The sequence below is a fragment of the Parasteatoda tepidariorum genome, chromosome 4, assembly GCF_982258835.1.
Source record: "Parasteatoda tepidariorum strain Cologne lab strain chromosome 4, Ptep-v5.0, whole genome shotgun sequence".
In the NCBI taxonomy this organism is placed as follows: domain Eukaryota; kingdom Metazoa; phylum Arthropoda; class Arachnida; order Araneae; family Theridiidae; genus Parasteatoda; species Parasteatoda tepidariorum.
The window spans coordinates 40660715-40683189 of NC_141758.1; the positions used below are offsets into that span (position 1 = coordinate 40660715).

At 27.9% G+C, this 22475-nt stretch overlaps 1 protein-coding gene across 3 annotated transcripts in view; it reads left to right on the top strand.

The window, feature by feature from the left end:
• Positions 1-22475, top strand: part of LOC107437685 (short-chain dehydrogenase/reductase family 16C member 6) — a 66300-nt gene that overhangs the window by 27334 nt on the left and 16491 nt on the right. The window contains exons 2-4 of one of the 3 annotated variants that reach the window (XM_016049773.5): positions 2117-2361; positions 6882-6998; positions 9908-12572. In XM_016049773.5, coding sequence (XP_015905259.1) covers positions 2117-2361; positions 6882-6998; positions 9908-10001 — 456 coding nt within the window. In that variant the 3' untranslated portion in view covers positions 10002-12572. Of the gene's footprint in view, positions 1-2116; positions 2362-6881; positions 6999-9907; positions 13108-22475 lie in introns of those variants that run through there. The other 2 variants (XM_016049783.4, XM_016049768.5) reach the window with 2 other exon arrangements.

Genomic DNA, 22475 nt, shown 5'->3' on the forward strand with positions numbered 1-22475 from the left:
CCAATCCAATTTCTTACCGGAACTTCAACTTCTATTTCAAATTTTAAACTTTTCCAAGCTTCATTTTTTTCCAAAATTTTTTGCTACATTTTTTGTGTGGAAAATATGTTGATTTTAGTGTTTTACATTAAGAATTGCTCATTTCCGTACTTCCCCTTTTTACAAAAATAAACGAATCTCAACGCCTCCCCTACAAATACGTACATAATATTTAAATAGCCAGTGCATGCTTTGTTTCATACTTTAATTTGTTTCTTAAAAAATATACTTTGCTACCTTACTCAGTTGCTTGTGGTATAAACAATTCTCAATATTGCCACTAAGAAGGCCATTGACAAACCTCGCCTTTGAGTACAGAACCATATGATGGGTCAAGTTTAAGAGTTATTTATTTTTTTTACTTTGTATGTAATACTTGTTGTGTTAAATCGTTCAAGGTTAGGGGGTAGTTGAAGTTGATAATCTTTATGTGCACAGAAACTTGTTGTTGTAGAAGGTATTACTTTCGCCATAAAAAAAAATTGTAAGTGATATAACTAGTTTTTAGCGTTTTTTCCCACCCGCTGTAAATGAACCTCTGACATTGCGATTGGAAAAGTGCATTAATTACGACTTTTTATTTATTTTTTATTTTACTGTCATTTTGAAAGAAGTGAACAAATCAATCTTTCAAGAGAGAACGATTCTGTGAAATCTGAAAAACATAGTTGATTTTTTATTTTCTCCGTGACAAATAAAAAAGAAAACATAGTTTATTTTTTACGAAAAATTAGAAAGGAAACTTAATTTTTATTTTTCCGCGACAAATTAAAAAGAAAACATAGTTAATTTTTATTTTTCCGCAACAAATCACAAAGAAAACATAGTTAATATTCATTTTCCCGCGATAAATCAATCACAAAGAAAACATAGCTAATTCTTATTTTTCCGCGACAAATCACAAAGAAAACATAGTTATTTTTATTGTCCTTGAATTATGGATTTGGAGAGAGAGGGAGGCTGAATAAATTACCAAATTTGTCCAATGAATTCCTGTTTTATTAAAATCACATATTTTATAGCTCTAATTTTATTTGATTCAAAAACAATATAATTGTTTTTATAGCTTACTGGATAAAATTCCAATTTTTTAAAAATCATTTTTCCCTGAAAAAATGAAAACAAACATTAGATTTGTAGACAAATTCAAACATTTTGAATTTGTCCTTTTTTCATATGAAGTCTTCTTTTTGTGAGTAAGCAAATAATGACTTAAATATTAACTAACCTCCTTAGACACAGTGTCCAATATATTAGATATTATTTGATATAATTTTATCATTAAAATATACTTTTTTTTTCAGTTTTTATGTCATTAAAAGTTATTACGTACGTAAAACTGCAATTGATTTTATTTTAATTGATCGGAATTTAACAGGGCAAAATTATGAGAAAGGTTTGAAGTTCGATTCAAATTGGTTTTACTCTCGTTGATTAGAATTTTCAATTAAAAAGAAAAATTATGAGATAGGTTAAAAGTTTGATTCAAATAAACTTTTGGATACTTTTATGGCAAATAAATATCTTTTTATTTAAGTCAAGTGTATTTTATTTCTCCATCAAAATATGAAGAAATACTCCATTAAATTATCCTACGATATGTAAAAAAAATCTTTAAACTTTGTCATTTTTAAACTTTCTTAACCTTAACTTAAACTTTCTTAACATTCTTAAACTTTGTCATCCTTAAATTTGTCATTTTTTTGCAATTATTAAAAAATGATAATTAAGTTTAATTGGTACTTTTTTAAAATAATCATTTTATCGCATTTTTTATTTTATAATGTTTTTTGAATACATAGTTTTTAAGTAAAAATCGAATTTTTTGTCATTTTAAAGCTTTGGTTTCAGGATGTTAAGTGATACAGATAGGTGCTTTTCTTATAAATATCATTTTTTGTGACTGGAGTTAAATATTTTTTTTGTTGGTTAAATATTTGTTTTTTGTAACGCACCGCGTGCATGCTTTTTGCCTTCATTTTTGACAAGGATTTTAACAAAAATACATCATAAGGATAGTCATATCCAAAACTGCTTCCACATTTGAAAATACAATACAAGCTTATTTATTTTCTAGACTTGTAAAGCCTTCCTGCCAGACATGAAAGAAGACAACCATGGCCACATAGTATCAATTGCCAGCATGGCTGGACTAACTGGTGTCGTCAAACTGACCGATTACTGTGCAAGTAAATTTGCTGCTGTTGGATTTGAAGAATCCTTGCGTTTAGAACTCTTTCAAGAGGGATACACTGGTATACATTCTACAGTAGTTTGTCCATATTTCATCAATACTGGAATGTTTGATGGTGCCAAACCAGGGTAAATATTACTTAATTAACTTAATTATTCACTTTTACAGACAAAATGTCAAATAATCCGTAGCTTAGAGGAAATTTTATTAAGTTCCACATCGTTGCTGGACAATTGTGAAGCATGTAATTCTTCGAATTTCCGGATTGATAGTCTGGGAAATTTTTATTTTTAGACGTAACTTAAAATGCTCGTTTAAGTGCCCCCTTCTTGAATTTGTGGCTAAGTTTTTGATTTTTGTTTTCTGGATATTTTTTCGTTTTCCAGCTTTCAAAGAAAGGTGGAAAACTTCGCTTTCGAAGATTAAGAGAAATAACGTTTGATAATTATTAGAATTTCTATGATTTTTTTAAAAATGTTTAAAACAATAAAATTATGCAATTAATAATTTTGAGTTAATGATGATTTAATACTGTGCATTTTTTTATTGTTTTTTTTTTTTTATATTTACTTTTTTTCTTATTTAAATTGATAAAAATCAATTTCGATGCTGTTGAAAAATTCTTTTAACCTTAATTAGACAAACGCGTTTTTATTCAAAACGTAAAAATAGAAAAGTATATAAAACTAAATTTCCTTTGAAAAAAAAACTGATTGCAGAATTATGTTGCAACGATTTTGTCCTTCTCAATAGAAATACCAGAATAACGTCAGCTATCTCTCATAATTAGCTAGCGATTTTACATGTTTTGAAAAATATTGTTTAGTAACGTAAAAAACCAGCACCAGCATTATTTGTGAAAAATAAGTAAAGATGACATATTAAAAGTATGTACATATTTTAAACATCAAAACTGTTTTTTTTTTTTATATATATATAGTTTTTCGTGATCAAGGTTATCTCAAAATCTGTGGTACATAAGGTTAATCCATAGTGTTAAAATTCTGGTTCTTCATTTAACGTTGAAAAAGCGCATTTTGTGCCATTTCTTAGACGTGCTTATCAAGCTATAGTCAGGGACCGATCTAGAAATTTGGGGACTGTAGGCACTAGACTATCGGGGGCGCCGATGAATCTGATCTTAAATTAATTAAAAACCCTCTTTTAAAAAGTTGATCTTAAATATATATAAGTAAGAAGAGATATATAAGTGAATAATTGTAATTTCAAAATAGACAGATATTAATTATCTATATGTATATCCATATAAAATAAAACAGTTGAATTTTAATTTGATTCATACAAATAGAGTATAAAAAATTCATAATGTGACCATAAACAAATAAATTTAATGCATAATTTTAACAGTGAAAAAGTCACGATAGAAATTATATTTCAATAAAAACGAATCAGTAATCAGCATTTCCAGGAAGCTAAATAGAAAACTTGATTTTTAGAGTAAAAAGTTACCAAAAACTTGGAAACCAATATGAAATATATTTATATAAATTGTTAATTAAAAAATATGCAATATTTTATAAGTAGTGTTACTAGAGGTAAATCATAGAACTGTCCAATCAATAATAAACAGTCAATGGAGCCATTTTGGGGAAGCTTCTCGGGAATAGGAATTATGGACTTCAATTTTACTGTAAATTGCATTGGCAGTCGGAGAATACACCAGCCATTTTCTTTCAATTACTTCTCCATTTCTCTTTTTGTGTGAAAAGTTGTTTTCTGTGCATGTCCGAAACTTATCACCAAACAAACGGCCAGAATATTTTAAACCAGCAATGTTTTGGTTAGGTGGACTGCGAACAAAATGTTCCTTCAGTTTGTTTGTTACTGTGGTCCAAGTTTCAGGATCACTATCGAACACCTCAAGTAAATCTAGAGAAGACGAGGTGGCAGGATTTGAAATGACCTTTGAATTGAGGGTTAAAGAGGTTGGCAATCTTTCGTCTGAAGATACAGTTGCTGTTTCATTTTCATTTAAAATTTGATCTGGTTTATTTAAATGAAGATTTGAAGAGCTTGCCACACAGATTACTTTCAAATTATCTCTAAAACTATTTTCTTCAACACAAGTTTTGTCTATTAAGGCAGATTGTTCCTCAATGTTGGCGAGTTTTGGAGCAGAAAAAAAAATTATTTAACAGTTTCATTGTCTTCAAAAGACTTACATTTCTCATTTCTTTCTCTTCTCTCTTTCTTTTTTTAAAACTACCAGAAGTATATTTTCGGGATGACATTGTTGCTATAAAATAAATTTAAAATCGATTACTTCAACGTGCGATAAATATAATCCAATTCAAAGCAAACACAAATAATGAATGAGTGTGTTACACTTTATATTACCAATAGGGTCATTTCCCACTTTTTCAACTTTTTAATCTGTTTTTTTGTATTGTTACTTACAATTTTACATACTAGATCAGTTGAAACTGTTTAGAAGCAGTACCACAAGTAGGCAACACAAATACTAATTCATTTTCTTTCACTTCAGTTTACTTTGAACATTATGAAGAAATATTAATTTAATTAATATATTTTATGGAGCATTTTACATGTAATGAATGTATGTGATTTTGATTGGTAAAAGCTGAAAGTGCATGAGCTATGTATGAAAACACACTTTTAAATATTTCAGATTTTCGTTCTCTTAGGTTTTAGCTGTGAGGGAGACATATATACATAAACACAGAAAAAAACTAGGTTTGTGGGGGCCTTAGGCCCAGGCCTCTCGGGCCTAATGGTTAATCAGGCCCTGGCTATAGTAATTTTTTTTTAAACGCACATTTCAAGCCATGTCTAATTTCATAAACTCGCATTTTAAGCTATGTCTAAAATAAGAGTGCTATATGCCAATTACATCAATTTATTTTATAAATGATTTCAAAGTAAATTTGGAACATTGAAAATTGTTGGAATAGCATCAAGTCTTAATTTATTGTTACCACCTTTTCTATTTATTTCTAGTTGAGATTCTTCAAAATAAACCTAGAGAAATATTTAGAATACTTTTTTATTTTCATACTTAAATCACATTCAAAAAATTTAGAGTTTACTATTTTTAAACATATACCCACAGAAAATTTTCTAACACAAAAACTAATTATTTCAACAATTTAACACAAGAATTTCAAAGGAAAAAAATACATTGATAGATCCAAAAATATATGAAAGATCGCATATTAAAGAGAGTTTTTATGATAAACGTAAACAAACCGTTTAAACTTTAGGCAGTATATTACCATAAATAACTAAAAACAAACTTAAATGAACCAGAATTAAGAAACTATCTATTTGATCTTAGTGGAATAAAAAGGAATACAATAAAAAATAGCTTAATATTTGTTTTAACAACAAAAAAATACTTAAGAGTGAATACATAGCTTGGCGATTCTGATCTAAGTTTGGCGAATACTTATTCAGCCAATCTCTTGCCTTTATTTATAGGTTTTATTACAGATAAACACTTAAAATTGTTAAATAAATTAATAAATATTATTTAAAAGTCACACTTTAAATAAATATATATTTAATAAATGCAATTTTCAATGAAAATTCCTATATTTAGTAGATAATTAAAACTACAATTCAAGTAACCCTGAAAGTTATTCACTTCAAAAAAAAAAAAAAAAAAAAAATAGACTGAAACAAGCATTCAAAAACGAATTTTAGCAACTTACTATCGTTTATATACTAATATAAGAAAATAAATTCAATAAGTTATAAATAAATGAGTATTGACCTCACATAAGCGAGCTCCACTTCCAGACAGCCAGTTGTATCTTCTACAATTTATTATCCATTTCTCCTTTCTTTTCAAATTTGAAGGAAATCTGAACATTCGAAAGCCTTTTTTTGAACTGTTAATACAATTTACCGCCGTACAATCACCCATATCAATAATTTTAGGTATCCAAATAGCCTTAGAAAACTCTCACGCTAATACTAACATAACGTAACTTGCGAACTTGTCAGCTCCATAATGGCGGATAATTCAGCTCTCATAGTAAAACAGCCTTTAGTAACAACCAATAGTTTCGATTGAAATCGTCCAATAGGAATAGTGCAAACAAGTGGTTGCCATTCACAACCGCAAAATTACATCATTTGATTGATTTATTGCACTCAAATGATGTAGTTCAGCCTCTGACTTGGTTATCTCTATTTTACCAGTTTGGTATAAAATGTCATATATTCTATATTCTTAAAAATTAGACTAAAATGATGACCGGCCCTCGCATGCCCACAAGCCATATAAATCGCATGGTATGCCCAATTTTCTGACAGATTTCTTTTGGTTGTCACTAGAATAAAATTTATAGTTATACTTTACCTGTAAAATATTTAATTCTCCCACATTTAAAGGTATTTTCCCTTAATATTTATTTATTATCCCTTCTTTATGTCCTCGGCTATTATCACGCGTGAGTTGATTATTATTCCAAAATAAAAGCTTAGAATTAAGAGCGATATTTCTTTGTTCTAAATTTTTTTTTGTTTTTGTTTATAGGTTTTTCATACTGTTATTCAGACTTATAATTATTATAATTGTTATTCAAACCTATTATTCAGACTTATTTATAATACATTTTTGACTAGGGAAAAAGTATTTAATATATTCTTTCCTTTTTTATAGATTACTGTCAATGATGACTCCAGAATATGTGGCTGAACAAATTGTATCTGCAGTTTTAGTCAATCAAGAAGTGATAATGCTCCCTAAAGTGATGAATCTTCTAATCATGCTTAAATCGTAAGTATTATACTTTCCATATTTTATTTATGACATTGTTTTAAGGGTGTTTTTTTAAAACTCTTTTGGCTAGGAAAAAAATAACAATATAAAAAATAAAAAAAAACCACAGTTTGAGTGAAAAGAATTGATTGAAATCAACATAACTTGTACTTGCAAGACACTCTGCTATGCTTCTGAAAATAATCTATTGCTACTCAATACAGGACTCTAAATCTTCGATGCCTTATAGAAATTGGAACAATGCTTTCTATTTTTATGATGCAAACGCTTTTCTTTATTTCGGTGATAATTGACTGCTGACGTGTACAGCAAGTCGTAGACGATTTTGTGACAAAAGCATCTTGACGTGTATGGCACAACGTCTTCCTGGCGCAAGCGTTTAAAAGTGTGGGGAAAGGATCTTTCGAAGGTGTTAACCCTCATCTATCAAAAAGTATTCCAAAATCGAATCAGGTTAGCTTGTCATATATACTAGTGAGTTGATGTTTAATAATTGTAGTGATAGCAACGCCTCAATACTCCACCAGCAGAATTTTATCTGGGATAGAATTCGATGAACGGATACCACTAGTTGATTCAATACGGTTTTGCAAAAGACCGAGAGGGCTGTATTAAGTTCACCGGATTTTGAGCGCTTGTGGTGATGTCTGTATTAAATTCGCTGAGTTTTGAGCGTTTGTCGTAAGAGCTGTATTAAGCTCCTGGTTGTGTATGTAGTCTCTTCTGTGTTGCTATTAGCAATCGAATGTGTGCAAATGAGATTGAAAAGCAATAACGCGAGGAGGACGATGATGCAGTCATAAACAGCAAGTCAACTGTTCAATGTGGACCTTTCATCAAGTGGGCGCTACTTTCGGTGTAGGCGACTTCATATCATGACCGCAGGTCACCAATGTGAGAGCAAGAGCTTTCAACGATGTCAACCTTCATCTATCTAAAGGTACCCCAAAATAGAATCGAGTTAACTTGTCTTATATATTAGTGAATTGATATTTAATAATCGTACTGGTAGTTAACGCCATAAGCTGTTAGAGGGTAGAATAGGGTATCCCTTGGATTGGGCACTGAATTTAGGAGCTTTTACTGCTTATAAATTCATTTTTTTGTTTCTATCTTGATTACTACTTATTAATAAGGGAAACAAAATCGGGAAATTATGAAATCTGGGAAATGAAATGATTTCTGCGAATATATATAAAAAAAGATTGATAATGTAATTAAACTTTAAAAAAAAAAAGAAAGTCACCAGTTAGACGAGATTTTTCCACGTAGATGAAATTCATTAAAATCAATGAAAAATTTTCAGTACTTATTTTTTATTCCCTAAACAATGCAATGTTCAGTATCTTTTTCGTTGAGGTGAGTATCTTTTGAAATGTTTGATATTTTGTGCCATTTTCATAATCATCATAGTCTTAACTAGAGAGGAATAATACTATACATATAACAGCTATGATTAACTGTTATGGGCTAACGAAAATTATAAGAATACCAAGTTATTCCCAAAAAAGTATTTTTTTTTCTCCATAAGACAAAAGCGTGTTTGAAGAACAACCCCATAGATTGTTTTAACGAAATCAAAACAACAATGTAATCATGAAAATGTTTTTAAAAAAATTTTGTCATCAAATACACTGAAGTATTTTTTAGGTATATCTTTAAGCACCACCTCAAAACAAAATTTTTAAAACTCGCTATTAATATTGGTGTTGGTTGCGTTGCTTTCTATTAATTTCTAAGAATATAACATGACAAATGCTACCCTTTTAACTATACATTTCTATATATAATATTTTCCGTAGAACCATAGGATTCCGTGAAAGACTGTAAGGGGTTCCCAGTGTTAGAACTTTTTTTTTAAACCAGTAACGAGTTTTTAAACCTTTAATTATATTTACATCCAATCAATAATCAATTATTCATTTAATGTTTCGGTTGCCTATGTTAAATTATTTAAAGTAATATGCCAATAAAAAAGAAATGGCAAATATTTGTTGTAGAAAATATAATTTTTCTATGTTGAATAAATTATGAAACTAACATGTTTTTATAACACAATTCATTATTTCCCATGGCGCTTTTAAAAACAAAATAAATAAATTCATTAATAAAGAAATCTGATTTCCTAATTACCATTTTTAACTTTTATAACAGTTTTTTTTAGTTTTCATTTTGAAGAAAACAATAATTCTGCTTAATTAATTCGTTTCCAGCTTTTTTATATACACTAGATTGCTAATTTAACTGTCGGGCATAAAATCTAATTTAGATAATCAATTAAAAAAATAAGAAAATTTCATTCCTCATGAAATAGACCGGGTTCCGCAAAAAGTAGCTTGATCGTTTAGGGTTCCATAGCTGGAAGAAAAAAAAAAAGGAAGAATCTGCCTTAGAGGGCTCCATCGCTGATATAAACAATTTCATTATTCCAAAACTGATTATACATTTAAACTAAATTAGACGAATTAATCATTTTCAAACTTAAGAGTGCGTGGATGCTTAACGATTATAATTCTCAGTCTACGGATTTTAGCTAAAATAAATTACGCGGTGCAAAGGAAAAAAATGATTCGAAATATACCCCCCCCCCCCAAAAAAAAAAATAATGATAATCATTTAATAAATCATTTTGAGAACTGATTTTTTTCTTAAACATTTTTTAGAAATGTGCATAATTTCATCTCGCTTATGGAAAAAATGTTATTAAAAGAATTATTAAAAGCAGATTGGTTAACTAATTATAAAATAATTTTTTTAAAAAATCTGACTTAAAGTTTCTCTATTTCGATAGTATGGAATTCCTCTAAAGGGTAGCCATTTGTTATGTATTATGTTTACTAATCTATTAAATGCTTATTAACATACTAATATGGTGATGGGTACAAATTAAATGTTCCATTTTATAGGAGCTCTCCTCCAGTTATTCTACGAATTTTGGCAACAATTTTAGATCTCGAAGATGTGATGGAAGACTTCAAAGGCAGAGCAAAGAAAGAATGAGGAGAGAACGCTTTGTTTCTTCCCTCGCACAAAATTTTTATTGACTCCGATATTTTATTTTTCGTGTCGAAGTATTTACTCATGGCGTATGAAGTCTCAAACGATTTTATATTGTTGCTCAATTCAATGATTTATAATTTTCTTTTCTATTGTCTGGAAGATTTTAAAGGCCGTTATGGTGACAAAAGTTGAGCAACAGACTGTGCCAAATGCGAGAAAAATGTTATTTACTGCTTTTTCTTTGAAATTATGAAAACGCACCTTGTAGCTTGTTTATATAGATTCTTAGTTTTATTTTAGTGTTTTAAATTTTTGAAATTATCGTGATTTTAAAGAATAAAAGTTAATTATCTTATTGGAAAAATAACCAAAGACAACATATCGAAATATTTTGAATAAAATATTTTTAAGATATTGCAATTACTTCTGGATGTATTTATCACCATTCATTTCTATATTGTCTGTATCAGTAAAGACTTTTCTCAGAAAGATACGAAATTGGAAACAGTTCTTAACATTAGGGTTAGCCAAAATAGTTTTCCTTTTCATGCTTTTGCTAAGGAAAGAATGCATGTGCAACTCCTGTTCTCTTCTTGCACAATGGATGACAAAAAAGCTTCTTTCTAATATTCTGACCTGATGGCAAAGATGTCTTCTCTAAAAACATTTTCTCTCTCAAAATCTTATTTTCCAAACTCTTTTTGTATTACGTTATGTGATAATTTTTCTTAAGTATTCATGCGCTTTCCGTTCTATTTTATTAAAAGGAATTAAGCAATTATAACTTTCTAACCTCTCCATGTGTCTGGTAGATATTTGAGATGAGACAAGTTCGTTATCGTATTCTTCCTCAGTGCTTTAAAACTCAAATATGCAAAAAAATCAGTTAGATTTTATCATCAAGAACTCCTATATGCTTAATGGGGGCTCCATTACCCTCACGTAATTATTTTTGATAAATAGTTTTGGATAAAGTTAGTTTTGAATTAGTAATTTTTAAAAAGGGTTTATTTCATATTGATAGCAGGATATTGGTTTGACGATTTTTTTACCTTTCATTCATATTTTAGTAGTTATCGCTGCTTTTTGTGGATTAACCATGCGTAGTCTCTTATTACTCATACCAGTTAATTACAAGCTATAAAAAAGGCTAACCATTTATTTCAATTTAGATGTTTTCTTCATAATTTCATTTTAATATTGAGAAGAAAGTTAAAAGAGAAAATTAAAAAAAATTTCAAAATCTTTTAAATTTTGTTAAATAAAAGTCTTTACTCTTAGCTATCGTTGGTTGATCGACTTATAAGCTAGCGCTGTTAAAATCGGAATTATTAAATATTTGATTTTAGTATTATTAGTGCTATTAAATTTGAACTAAAGCTGGTGCTTGCTTCTGCTTAAACTCTTGTATTGATATTTTTTTACTATCTTTATTTTCTTATTTTATTTCTGTCTTTACCTTCTACTAACAATGGTTTTGGGCTCTTATGAAGTTAATTGCTTTTCAGATTGTTACCAGGGAAAGCTGGTGAAGTGGCGATGCATATGCTTGAACCTGATACAATGACTGATTTTTGTGGCAGAAATAAAAAATCACATTAACACAAACTATACTTCTCAGCGTCTTAACTTGGCATCCTCGTAAGTGTTAAAGTATGTAATGTCAAAGAGCCAAAGTATATTTAATTTTTAAAAATTGCGATTGGAAATATTTATCACTGAGTGAATTTATAGATATCGCGAGTTAAAACCGTAAACTCATTTAATAATTTTAGAATTTCAGATAGATTAATGAAGCCGTTTTTCTTACAATATTCCATTTTAAATATATCGCCATGTTAATAACATTTAACGAGGTCGAAAAGCTGATGAATTTTAGCAACTCTGCAGGTGAAATTTGAGAGGGAAGTTTCAGAAAGATTTGCTTAAGATGAAAACGATACTAGTATCGCGTTTTAAACTCATTTGGCGATGATATTTTATTAATAATATGTTTTATGATTAATATTTTATTAGAGCTAGATAAATTATGATATTTTATTAATAATAATGTGTTTTAAACATTTTTTTTGGGCTATGAGGTTTGCTTATATGAAATATGATGATATTTACTTAAGATGAAAACGATAATAATACTATGTTTTAAATATTAATTTTTAACCATGAGATTGAAAAATAGTATTCTAATTTTTTTCTTCCCTTTTAAAACAAAAAGAATATCATATTATAAAAAGAAAAAAAATTGTATTCTAAATTGAATAAAAAATATTCTTTTCTGTTATGGTTAGTAAAATGCTTTTGTATTTTAATTCTTAATATGTAAAATACTAATGAAATTAAAATTTTAAGTTTTTTTTTGTACCAGCTTTGGGTTTTATTGGCTACTAAAAATTATTTTAATATTAACTAATGAGAGCGACATATTTTTATAGACAACGAGACATTTTATAGACAATCGTTCTATATTTACCCAGCATTTACATACTGCTAAGTTAAGACGAGGCGAAGTTTAGTTCATGATTAGAAAGAAAATTTGTCTTGCCTGGAAAATAAATCTATCACTATTTCTTATTTTTCTATATTCATGTTGTATTTTTGTATTTTATTTATATGAGAGCTTAAAGATATGAGATATGTTAAAATGTTTTTGTATGTCACCGATTAAGGTGATTTTTGACAGCCTTGGCACTAAAGCATCAAAATCGAAGGTTGTTGTGTCATAACGTTTAAATATAAACAAATTCTGTTTTCTCATTTTCTGTAAGAAATAAGTTAAAAAGTTGACTCAACTTAGAAATATTACTGTATATTTCACAACCTGTGTTTTGATATTAATTTCTGATACCTATGGTATGTATCATTAATTGAAAACGTAATTTTTAAATTAAAGGTTTTTAAAAAATTTTATTATTGAACTAAGAGTTTTTTTTAAATTTAAAGTTTTAATTTCAGATAAAACAATTTACTGTTTGGCCTTGCACTTTTTCGTTGACTTAATTGAAACAGAAAATTGAATAAGAGAAGCGTTCTTCATTTTTACTACTTTTTTTCATAAGTCCTGACTTCATTTTTATGTGCTTATATTAAAGACGTTGCTATATTTAAATTTAAGTTGTCGCCATTAATTATTTTATTGTTACGAATAATTTTTTTTTAAAAAGAAAAAAAAAATACTATTTTTACACAGAAATAGTTGAAAGCTGATTTTTAATTTCGTATTGAATCGCCTTCATTCCTTTTTGGCGAATTCCAGAATGAATGATCATTATAATGTAACAACACTGGACTGGTTTTGTTATACTGTCATAGGGTAGATTGAATTAAAAGTGATTTGATAATGTTTGGATTTATAACAGAAGTGTCCTTATTATTTGCGTTATTCATTTTACTATTTTACATTAAGTTATGAAAAGTAACCAATTTTTGAAAGTATAAGTTGTAAATTTATAAATTTTACGTTCCAGCACCTTTAATGGCGTGATAGTTAATGTTTTTTATTTTAAAAAAAAGCTACATTAAATTTACGTTTTGCATTAATATATTCAATCTATTTATTAAAGTACATTTTAAAATAACATCGAAAATCGTTGAAAATATATAAAGATTTCTTATGTATGACAATAAACAAACAATTTGTATGACAAACAAATGTGCATATTTTTAATTTTTTATAGCTAAGAATCGCAGATTTTAAACAATATATTATAAATTAAGCGTGATTCAACTTTCTATTTCATTCCAGGTATTTTTTAACGTTTAAAATGTTAGTAAAGACATGTTAAGTCATTTTTCATGCTTAATATAGATATATCTTTTTGAAGCAAAGATAATCCAACATTGATTGGGAAATTAAATGCCATACTCATATTGTTCATAAATTTAGCTAGTCACATATTTTACCATGTTTTCTTGGCGGTCGTTTTTGTTACTATCATGTAAATTATTTTAATTTTATTGTTAATATGTATACCCTATTAGTCACAAAAATACACAATTAGTCAACTAGTATTTGATATATTCATTTTTATAATGATTTGATAAGCATTATTAAATCTTTTTTAAAGAATTTTATTTTTAAGCTAATAATATTATGCTCCTAATACTTGATTATGCTTAATAACACGCTGCTTGATTCTTTCTAAATCTTTTTATAGTCCTTAATTCCATATGCTTCTTTATGTTTTAACTTTCATAAATTTTTAAGATAATTTCTATTACCTTAAAGGTTATAAATACATTTATTAATTTAATAAATGTATGTAAAGTCCATATTCCATATATAAATTTTTTTGCATTAATATTTGAATTGTGAAAAATACACCACATGCTAATTTAAATTTAATAATAATTATTTCTTCAAATTTATATGTATTCAGTCATTTTTCTATAGAAATATTTAATTTTCTTGTGCTGGAAAATTATTAGCTTTAAAAAAAAAAAACACACATTGGTGTTTAAATCGTCATGCAATTACACTTCTAAAAGACTAAATATTTTGGAAATAGTTCATTATGCAGTCTAGCCAAGATTTATTTTTGGTTCTTATATCTGAAATTGAAACTAGCAATTTATAAATAAAAATGAAGAAAGATAAATAAATAAACTGTTTTGTAATAAAATTTAATTGCTATCTTTGTTTTCAAATTCATTTTTTTTTTAGAATTCATTTATTTTTAAAATAATTTTTTGCTATATTTACCATACGAATTAAATGCATTACCTATTACGTGATTGTTTCCCAGCATACCTGCTTAAGAATTTATTCTCCAAAAACTAAAAAAAAACGCTTGCTTATCTAATATTTAATTGAGAAATCTTCGTAGAATAAGAAAAAGTAGATTGATAATATTAATTATCAATAATTAATTAATAATAATTTATTGATAACACTTTAACCCTGATTACAATTCTCAAAGTAACATACCTCGAAATACTATTCCTATCGAAATAATATAACTCCGAACCTATTTTTTTTTTTATTTATTATTATTTATGCATCATATATACTAGTGTTTTTCTTATAATTCACACACTTCGTTAGAGAGTTATATAAACTTATATTTAGTTATGTATCTAGTCTTTTCATTATTTTTCTGCTGAAATTTCTAATCAATACATGCTTACCAAATATTTTTGCCACCATTATGGGCAATTCTTTAGAAAGCTTTATTTTGACTACACATTCAGAGAAGATATTTTTTTATATATTCTACGATGAACATGATCCATCTTATTTTTTACTTGCTTTTATTTGTTATAGATTATATTGTAATTGTCTATATTGAATAATAAAGACTGATGCTTTATTGCTGTAATGCTTTTTTGAGTTACAATTTTCATCATTTTTACTATTATTTTATCCATTAACGTAATATTTTTGAAGTTTTTTTAATAAATAAACAATTTCAATTCAAGAAAATTTATTATTATTACGTTAAACACTTTATTTAACTCGTTGAATGCCAATCTAATTTTACGTTGGTTGCCCCCGTCTGGCCAAAATGATTTTCTCAGTATGTATTGCATTAATTTCTTCAAACCATTTTAGTAACGATAATAATATTAAAAAAATTAAAAGCATTAAAAATGTACTCGAATTATGTGTTTCTAATAATTTTGGCTTCACCGGTGACCCCTGTGGCGCTATGAACAAACTCAGTGCCGGTCACCGGTGACCCCATGGCATTCAACGTGCTAAGGAAAAGTAATGGAATTTGATGTGAAGTTTGTTTGCAATTGATTGTATTCAGAAAATATATTTGTTTTCCTAATATTTAGAGATATTAATTTTAAACATCACTAAAATGTATTAGAAATGTATTTTATTTATTTTAATTTTGTATTGCTGATTATTAATTGTACTTCGTATGCGTTATTTTTCTCGATAAATTGAAATGGCTTACAAGTTCACCAAATCATTAAATTATTAGAAAATGTAAAAATAAGTTAATTTAGATAAAATTACCGTATTTAAAGGCCCACATAGAAACAATAATTATTAATAATTGACAATAATTATCACTAGAAAGGTCCACATAGAATAAGCGACATACGATGACACTTCTCGTCAGGGGTTCCTTTGCAATTCTTAATCCTTATCATATGTCCTACTTAGGCTCCAAGCTTGTCTCATGTTTTTCGAATCACCTTGTAAAATTCCGTAAATGCTGAATGACCTTTTTAACCTTGATGAAACAATATATTTATGCAAAACGATTCATGCAAATTTTTTTTTTTTTTTTTTTTTTTTTTATCTTGTTCCCAGATTACTGTTATCATAACTATTGAAAAATGACAGGAGTTTAATGTTAGCTCTTTCAGCCATAAGGATGTTTATCAATTAGATAAGATACCAGATTTTCTCTCTGTTCCTAGTTACAGACCATCACTGCTAAATATATCAAAGTCCTGTAGATGTACGCTTTTCCGGAGTTAATCCTTTTCCTGAAGTTAATATTTTTTTTTTCTCTACGTAATATTCGTTCACAATCGATCTAAATGTTATTCTAGTGATAATAGATTCTATTTTTAGCTCTTAATTTTTTCAGCAATAAATCCACTCCATATCTTCTGTAAATCTCGTTGTTATAACTTCTTGATGGATGGGTATTCAGTGGATGGTAAGCAGCAATAAATCCACCCCATCCCTTCTCTAAATCTCCTTATTATAACTTCTTGATGGATGGATATATTCAGTGGATGGTAAACAGTCATTAGTAATGAATTAACTTAATCATGATTGTTTCTTTAACCCAACCGACTTATAATTATCGGAAAGGTCTGTACAGCATTGAACCTCGATATCAGTATTTTGAACCATATTGTACTGCGTAAATCTGCTGCCTCGGTATTATTTGCATATGGTGTTTATTTGAAAGCTCAACCTTAGTATCGTGCAATCGAGTATAAAATTTATGTGCATTTTTTTTTTAATGAAAGCAGAATATTTACAAATGGTTACTTTCGAGAGACTGGAGAAATACGAATATTGAATATATTTTGTTGATCTTCTTCGAAATGATGTAGGAATGTAAAATGATTTTTTTTTACTCTCAAACTTATTCGAAATTGAAACTAAATGAGACATTTTGCACATCTTCAGACTTAAACTTACGTGGCTGCAAAAAAAAAATTTACGTTAAACTAAATGACCCGCTTCAAAAAATGAGAAAAATCATAAATTACTGCCGCTTAATAACATATTCATAGCAGAATTTTCAGTACTAATTTCTTGAAAAATGTGTTAATTTTAATCTTTTTATCTAATAATTTTTGCGTTGTGAGAATGATAAAACGTGCTCGACGAAACGTTTTTGAAACAGCAGCGGCTACGTTTTTTTTTTCTTCATATATATCAGGGTTGATTGTGCTCCGGAAAAATTCGGATTTCCGGAATTTTCGCTGACAGTGTTCCGGAGATCGAAGGTCCAGATGTTTCAAAAAATCATTGATCATAGAAGTTTCCGGAAATCAAATTTTCAAAGGTGGAACTTAAAAACACAGATTATTTTTTTGTTTGTAAGGGAGAGCCAGAGAGATACTTTATAAGCTTATATTCATGATTAATATTAATTTTTTATTAGTAAATAGTTGTTATAATCATAAACTCAAGAAAGAAAGACATTTGTAAATTTTGATTACTTCTCCAGGTCATCATAGGTATGTGTAAAATTTTAAATATATTTTAAGTAAACTAAGAAATATTGAGAAAAAAGAAGAAAAAAAACTTATTTAAATTTTTTTCAATTTAAGCTGTGTTTTTTTTTCTTACTCAAGAAATTTTCCGGAATTTTGACTTGGGCTCTCAATCACCCCTGTATATATACATTACCCTACAATAATGTAAAAGGCACTTTCAGTTCTTGACATGCTTTTTTAAATTCTTCAATAAATACTTAAAGGATTATTTTATAACTTCAGAGATGTTCATATTCGTTCGATTTTTCATACTTAGCAATAAGATTTAAAGCTTTCAGAGGTTTGAGAAACCTACAATAAATTACGAAAGAAAGCAAGTATTTTTAAACACCCTGTGCTAAAAAACCAAGCAATAAGCTTGTATCGATTACGGACATCTTTATAAAAAAGTAATTTTTTATCATACGTTTTTTGGCTATAACTTAATAAATATTCAATGGAATTAAACAAAATTTTTGGAGCAATTCAAAATTGATTACAAAATTATTGCTTCAAAATTACGAAAAAATTGTAAAAAAATGGGCTAGATAAAAGTATTTAAGGTAGTTCTTTAATACTACACATGCGCAGAAAAATTTTTAAAGTTTTTTCAAAATTTTGTAGTAAATCGCAATTGGGAAATAATGAAAAAAGTTTGATTTGAATATCTTTGATTGAAAAATTTAAAAACTGTCAAGCAATTTTCAAAGTAGTTTTGAACTTTTTAAAAGAAACTCAAAATGATAAGAGGCTTTCCACGAATTTTATTTTGTACTATTAAACAAGATTTATTTAACCATGAGACCGGCATTTTGGGGATCATCCCCTATAAAATTATGTTTTCTTTCCTTTTACTGTTTAATTTGCTTTCCGAACGATTATTGTAAGACTTCATCATTTGCCAATTAATTTTGTTTCATGCAAAATAAAGTTTGTGGAAAACCCCTGATCGTTTTGAGCATTTTTTTAAAATAGTTCAAAAACTACGTAGAAAATAGCTTGAAACTTTTTAAATATTTACGATATTCTTATCATTTTTTTTTCATTAGTTGCCAAATACGATTTATTACAAAATAATGAAAAAACTGTTATAAATTTTTTCTGTATAAGAGAAATACCTTAAATGCTTTTATCTTGCGCAGTTTTTGACAATTTTTTCCAAAATTTTAAATCAATAATTTTGTAATTAATTTTAAATTACTCCAAAAATTTTGCTTAATTCCATTGAATATGTATAAAGTTATAATGAAAAAATGTAAGGCGAAAAAATTAATTTTTTGTAAAAATGGCCATATCTCCATAAATATTTTCTCTAGGTTAACGAAATTTTATGCTGTTATTAAATATGACAACTAAAGTAATCAATACAAGCTTATTGCTTGATTTTTTAGCTCAGGGTGTTCAAAAATACTTGTTTTTTTCCCCATAATTTATTGTAGGTTTCTCAAACCTCTGAAAAACTTACAATTTTCTTAAACCTCTGAAGGTCGTCGGGCTATCGAAGTGGGGGTGCCATTCCTTCTGCAGAGGATCAAAATTGTGATTGCATGTCTTTGGATCATCCTCAGGGATGTTTCCCAGACCGTCGCCAATAGCCCATTGTGCACCTCTAGTGCGACGTAAATGAACTACAACAACTCAAACCTGTGAAAGCTTTAAATCTTACTGTTAAGTATGAAAAATCGCATGAACTTACGCACCTCTAAAATTACAAAATAATCCTTTAAGTATTTTTTGGGAAATTTTTAAAAAAATGTTAAAAACTGAGTGTCTTTTCTATTATTATAGGGTAGTGTATAAAGAGAAATATTTATGTTTAAAAAAAGAAAAAAACTAAGTTAATTTGCTTGATGCTCTTCTAAAAAAAAGTTAAGCTTTTGTGGAAAGCCCTAAATATTTCTTTATAGACCAAAAAAAAAAAAAAAAAAAACTAATTTTCATACACCTACTACACACATTTAAGTATTTCTTTCCAAATTATTAATATGCTTTTATTGTTATTATTTTTAAAAATGCATACATATTTCGATTCCAGTTCACATATGTTGGTAATGTCTATAAATTTTCTACCTTGATTTTAAATCCTGAATTTCACTTACTTTAATACTAAGTTATAGATATTTCGACTTTCTTTTTTCTAATGAGGCGCCTTACTGTGCGAAATGAAATATTTAATCAGTTCTCACAGTAAGAATTTAATTCGGAATACTACATGCATATATTTTTAGCATTTTCCTTATCTGTATATGTCGAGTATTCAAATAAGAGGGCATCGCCCTATGTGGTTATTCTGCTTTTAGAACTTATGTGTTGACAATTCGATATTTTTTTTCCGTTGTAACACTTCATGCAAAGTAACATGTTACAACTATTGCGATGTAATGTAAATAAAGAGGTCCCGGTACTCAATTTACATTTAAACGCGTAGTGAAAATATCCAATTCTATTTAAAATGGTATGGAAATCTTGAAAAGTGCGTGTACCAATGAGAGACCGAAGAAGGAATTCTAGTATAATAAATTTATTTTGCTTTTTTTCTTCTTATGTCGATGGAATAGCTTTATTTTTCCTGTCCGACAAAATTAAGATAAATAATTATTATATCGTAAATTTATTATTTTAATTTGCCTTTGAACGTATCATATGGGTAATATCCAACACATACCAACTGAATATCCAGTTTCAAAAAATTTGCATTTCGCGAATTTAAAACGCATTCTATTTTCTTCAAAGGAGATGATTGTGAACTGTGACCTCTAAATTTTTTCACAATTTAGGAATTTTCATCTGGAAATTTAGATATTTGTCTAATTTGATGAATGCATTTCGAATAGTGCTAAAAATTTGACTTAATCACAAAAAAAGAAGAGTTAGACAACAGAAAGACATTAGGTAATAAAGGTAAGTCTCGAAAGCTTCAGTAAAATACAAAAATTTGATTTTAAATATTTTAAGTAAAGAATAACTGCTCCCTTTACTGCTGTCTAATTATGAGCCCAGGGTTGCCACAGGCGACTAAAATGCAACTATGACAACTTTTTTTTTTACCTGAAAAGGTTAAAAAGGCAACTATTTTCAGGAAAGGGAGACTTACCTGTGCTCCTAGTGATATTTTTTTAGCATAAATTGGGTTGAAAACTTGCGGCTGCAAGAGCTATACACACAAAAAAAAATTTCTAAAAAAATTTTAAATGGCAAATATGAGTTATCACTTTTTAATTTGTTCAATTTGCACAGATTCCATTGGAAGTCTATTTCGTTTCTCGATCGCCTTTTCAGTGGTTATTGCTACAAAATTTTTCATGATTTTAAAAAAAAAAAATAAAAAAAACATTTTTTATACGATATTACAATGCGTGAATTTAAAAGTGAAAATTTTTTAGAAAATGTATGTTTTTTTAATGAAAAGGTATTCTTTTGAATGAATTCTAGTAATTATTTTTCTGCAAATATACTAAATGTTTTGATATAAGAACATAGTGCTAGAACACTAACGTTTAGATGAAAATTATCTTATTTGCCACCGGCTTGACAAAATGGATCTTGGTATATGACAAATCATTATTTAATAAAATTTTAGTCATATTTTTTATGAATTTTTGTTCTTATTTAGGCAACTATTTTCATAGTTTTCAGCAACTATTTTTATACTTTAGGCTACTAAAAGCAACTATTTTGTTCTTTTTTTTCTGTGGCAACCCTGTAGAGCCTTATTTTGACAAATTTTAATTTTCAAAAAATGTTATTAGCTCAATTATGTGTAATAAAAACTAAACGCTTTCAATGTAAATTTCAGACAAAAGTAAGTAAATAAATATGATTCTGTAAAATTGAAATTTAATTTGGTACCTAAATTAAGAGTTTTTTTAATCCGCTCGAAAATGTAAGCTCGCGGTTCTCCTGTTTTTCGTTTTGATAAAAACAATTTTTCCAACTAATTATTTCCGAGTATCTATAAAAAGTTAATAAAAACTCAACGCCAATCGTCCTTTAGTTGATAAGATTCGTACGCATAGTCAATAAATGTTTACTACATCTTTTCTTTATTTATTAGATTTCCCGTAGAATTTTCAATTCTCCCCTTGGCCCATTTATCACACGCTCTTAGCATTAAGGTGAAAACTGCTCAAAGCAACTTTTCGAGTAAAAAAAAAAAAAAAAAAAGATAAAACGCAGTACGGAAGAAAGAAAATGATCTGAATAATAATGAGGTCAAACGTAAATAACGAAAGAAAGGGATTCCCTATTTGAAAGTTCGAGAAAAATGTGTTATTTTGCAATGCAATGTAAAAGTGGGATTCCAGTAGAGTTGGTTTCTATTTCTATATACGCCTACGCCATCAACTCCTTGAGTATTCATTTTAATTACTAAACATCATCTTACTCAATTTCAGAGCTCGATTATTAAGACTGTTTTTACATTTCAATATTATGTGCATTAAAAAATTGCATTTGAAAATTGTTTGGTAAATCTAGCTTTTCGCGTAAGGTTATAAAACTCAAAATCTTACAAGTGTGCAATTTCTCTCTTAAGAAAGTTGACCCCCACACCCGAAAATTTTGGTGTTTAAAAATAAATGGTCGAAAAATAATGGTAAAATTGTGGAGATGTAAAAATATTTTGATTAAGTGTTAATCATTACATTAAGAAGAGAGGAAAATACATTAATCTAAAAGAAGAGCATGTTCTAAAAAAAGCACTCGTGCAAAATTTGTAAAGAGGCCGTCCAAAAATGATGTCACGTTTTATGAAAAGGAGGAGAGGGGATAATCGGAAATGTGACAACACACATTTTC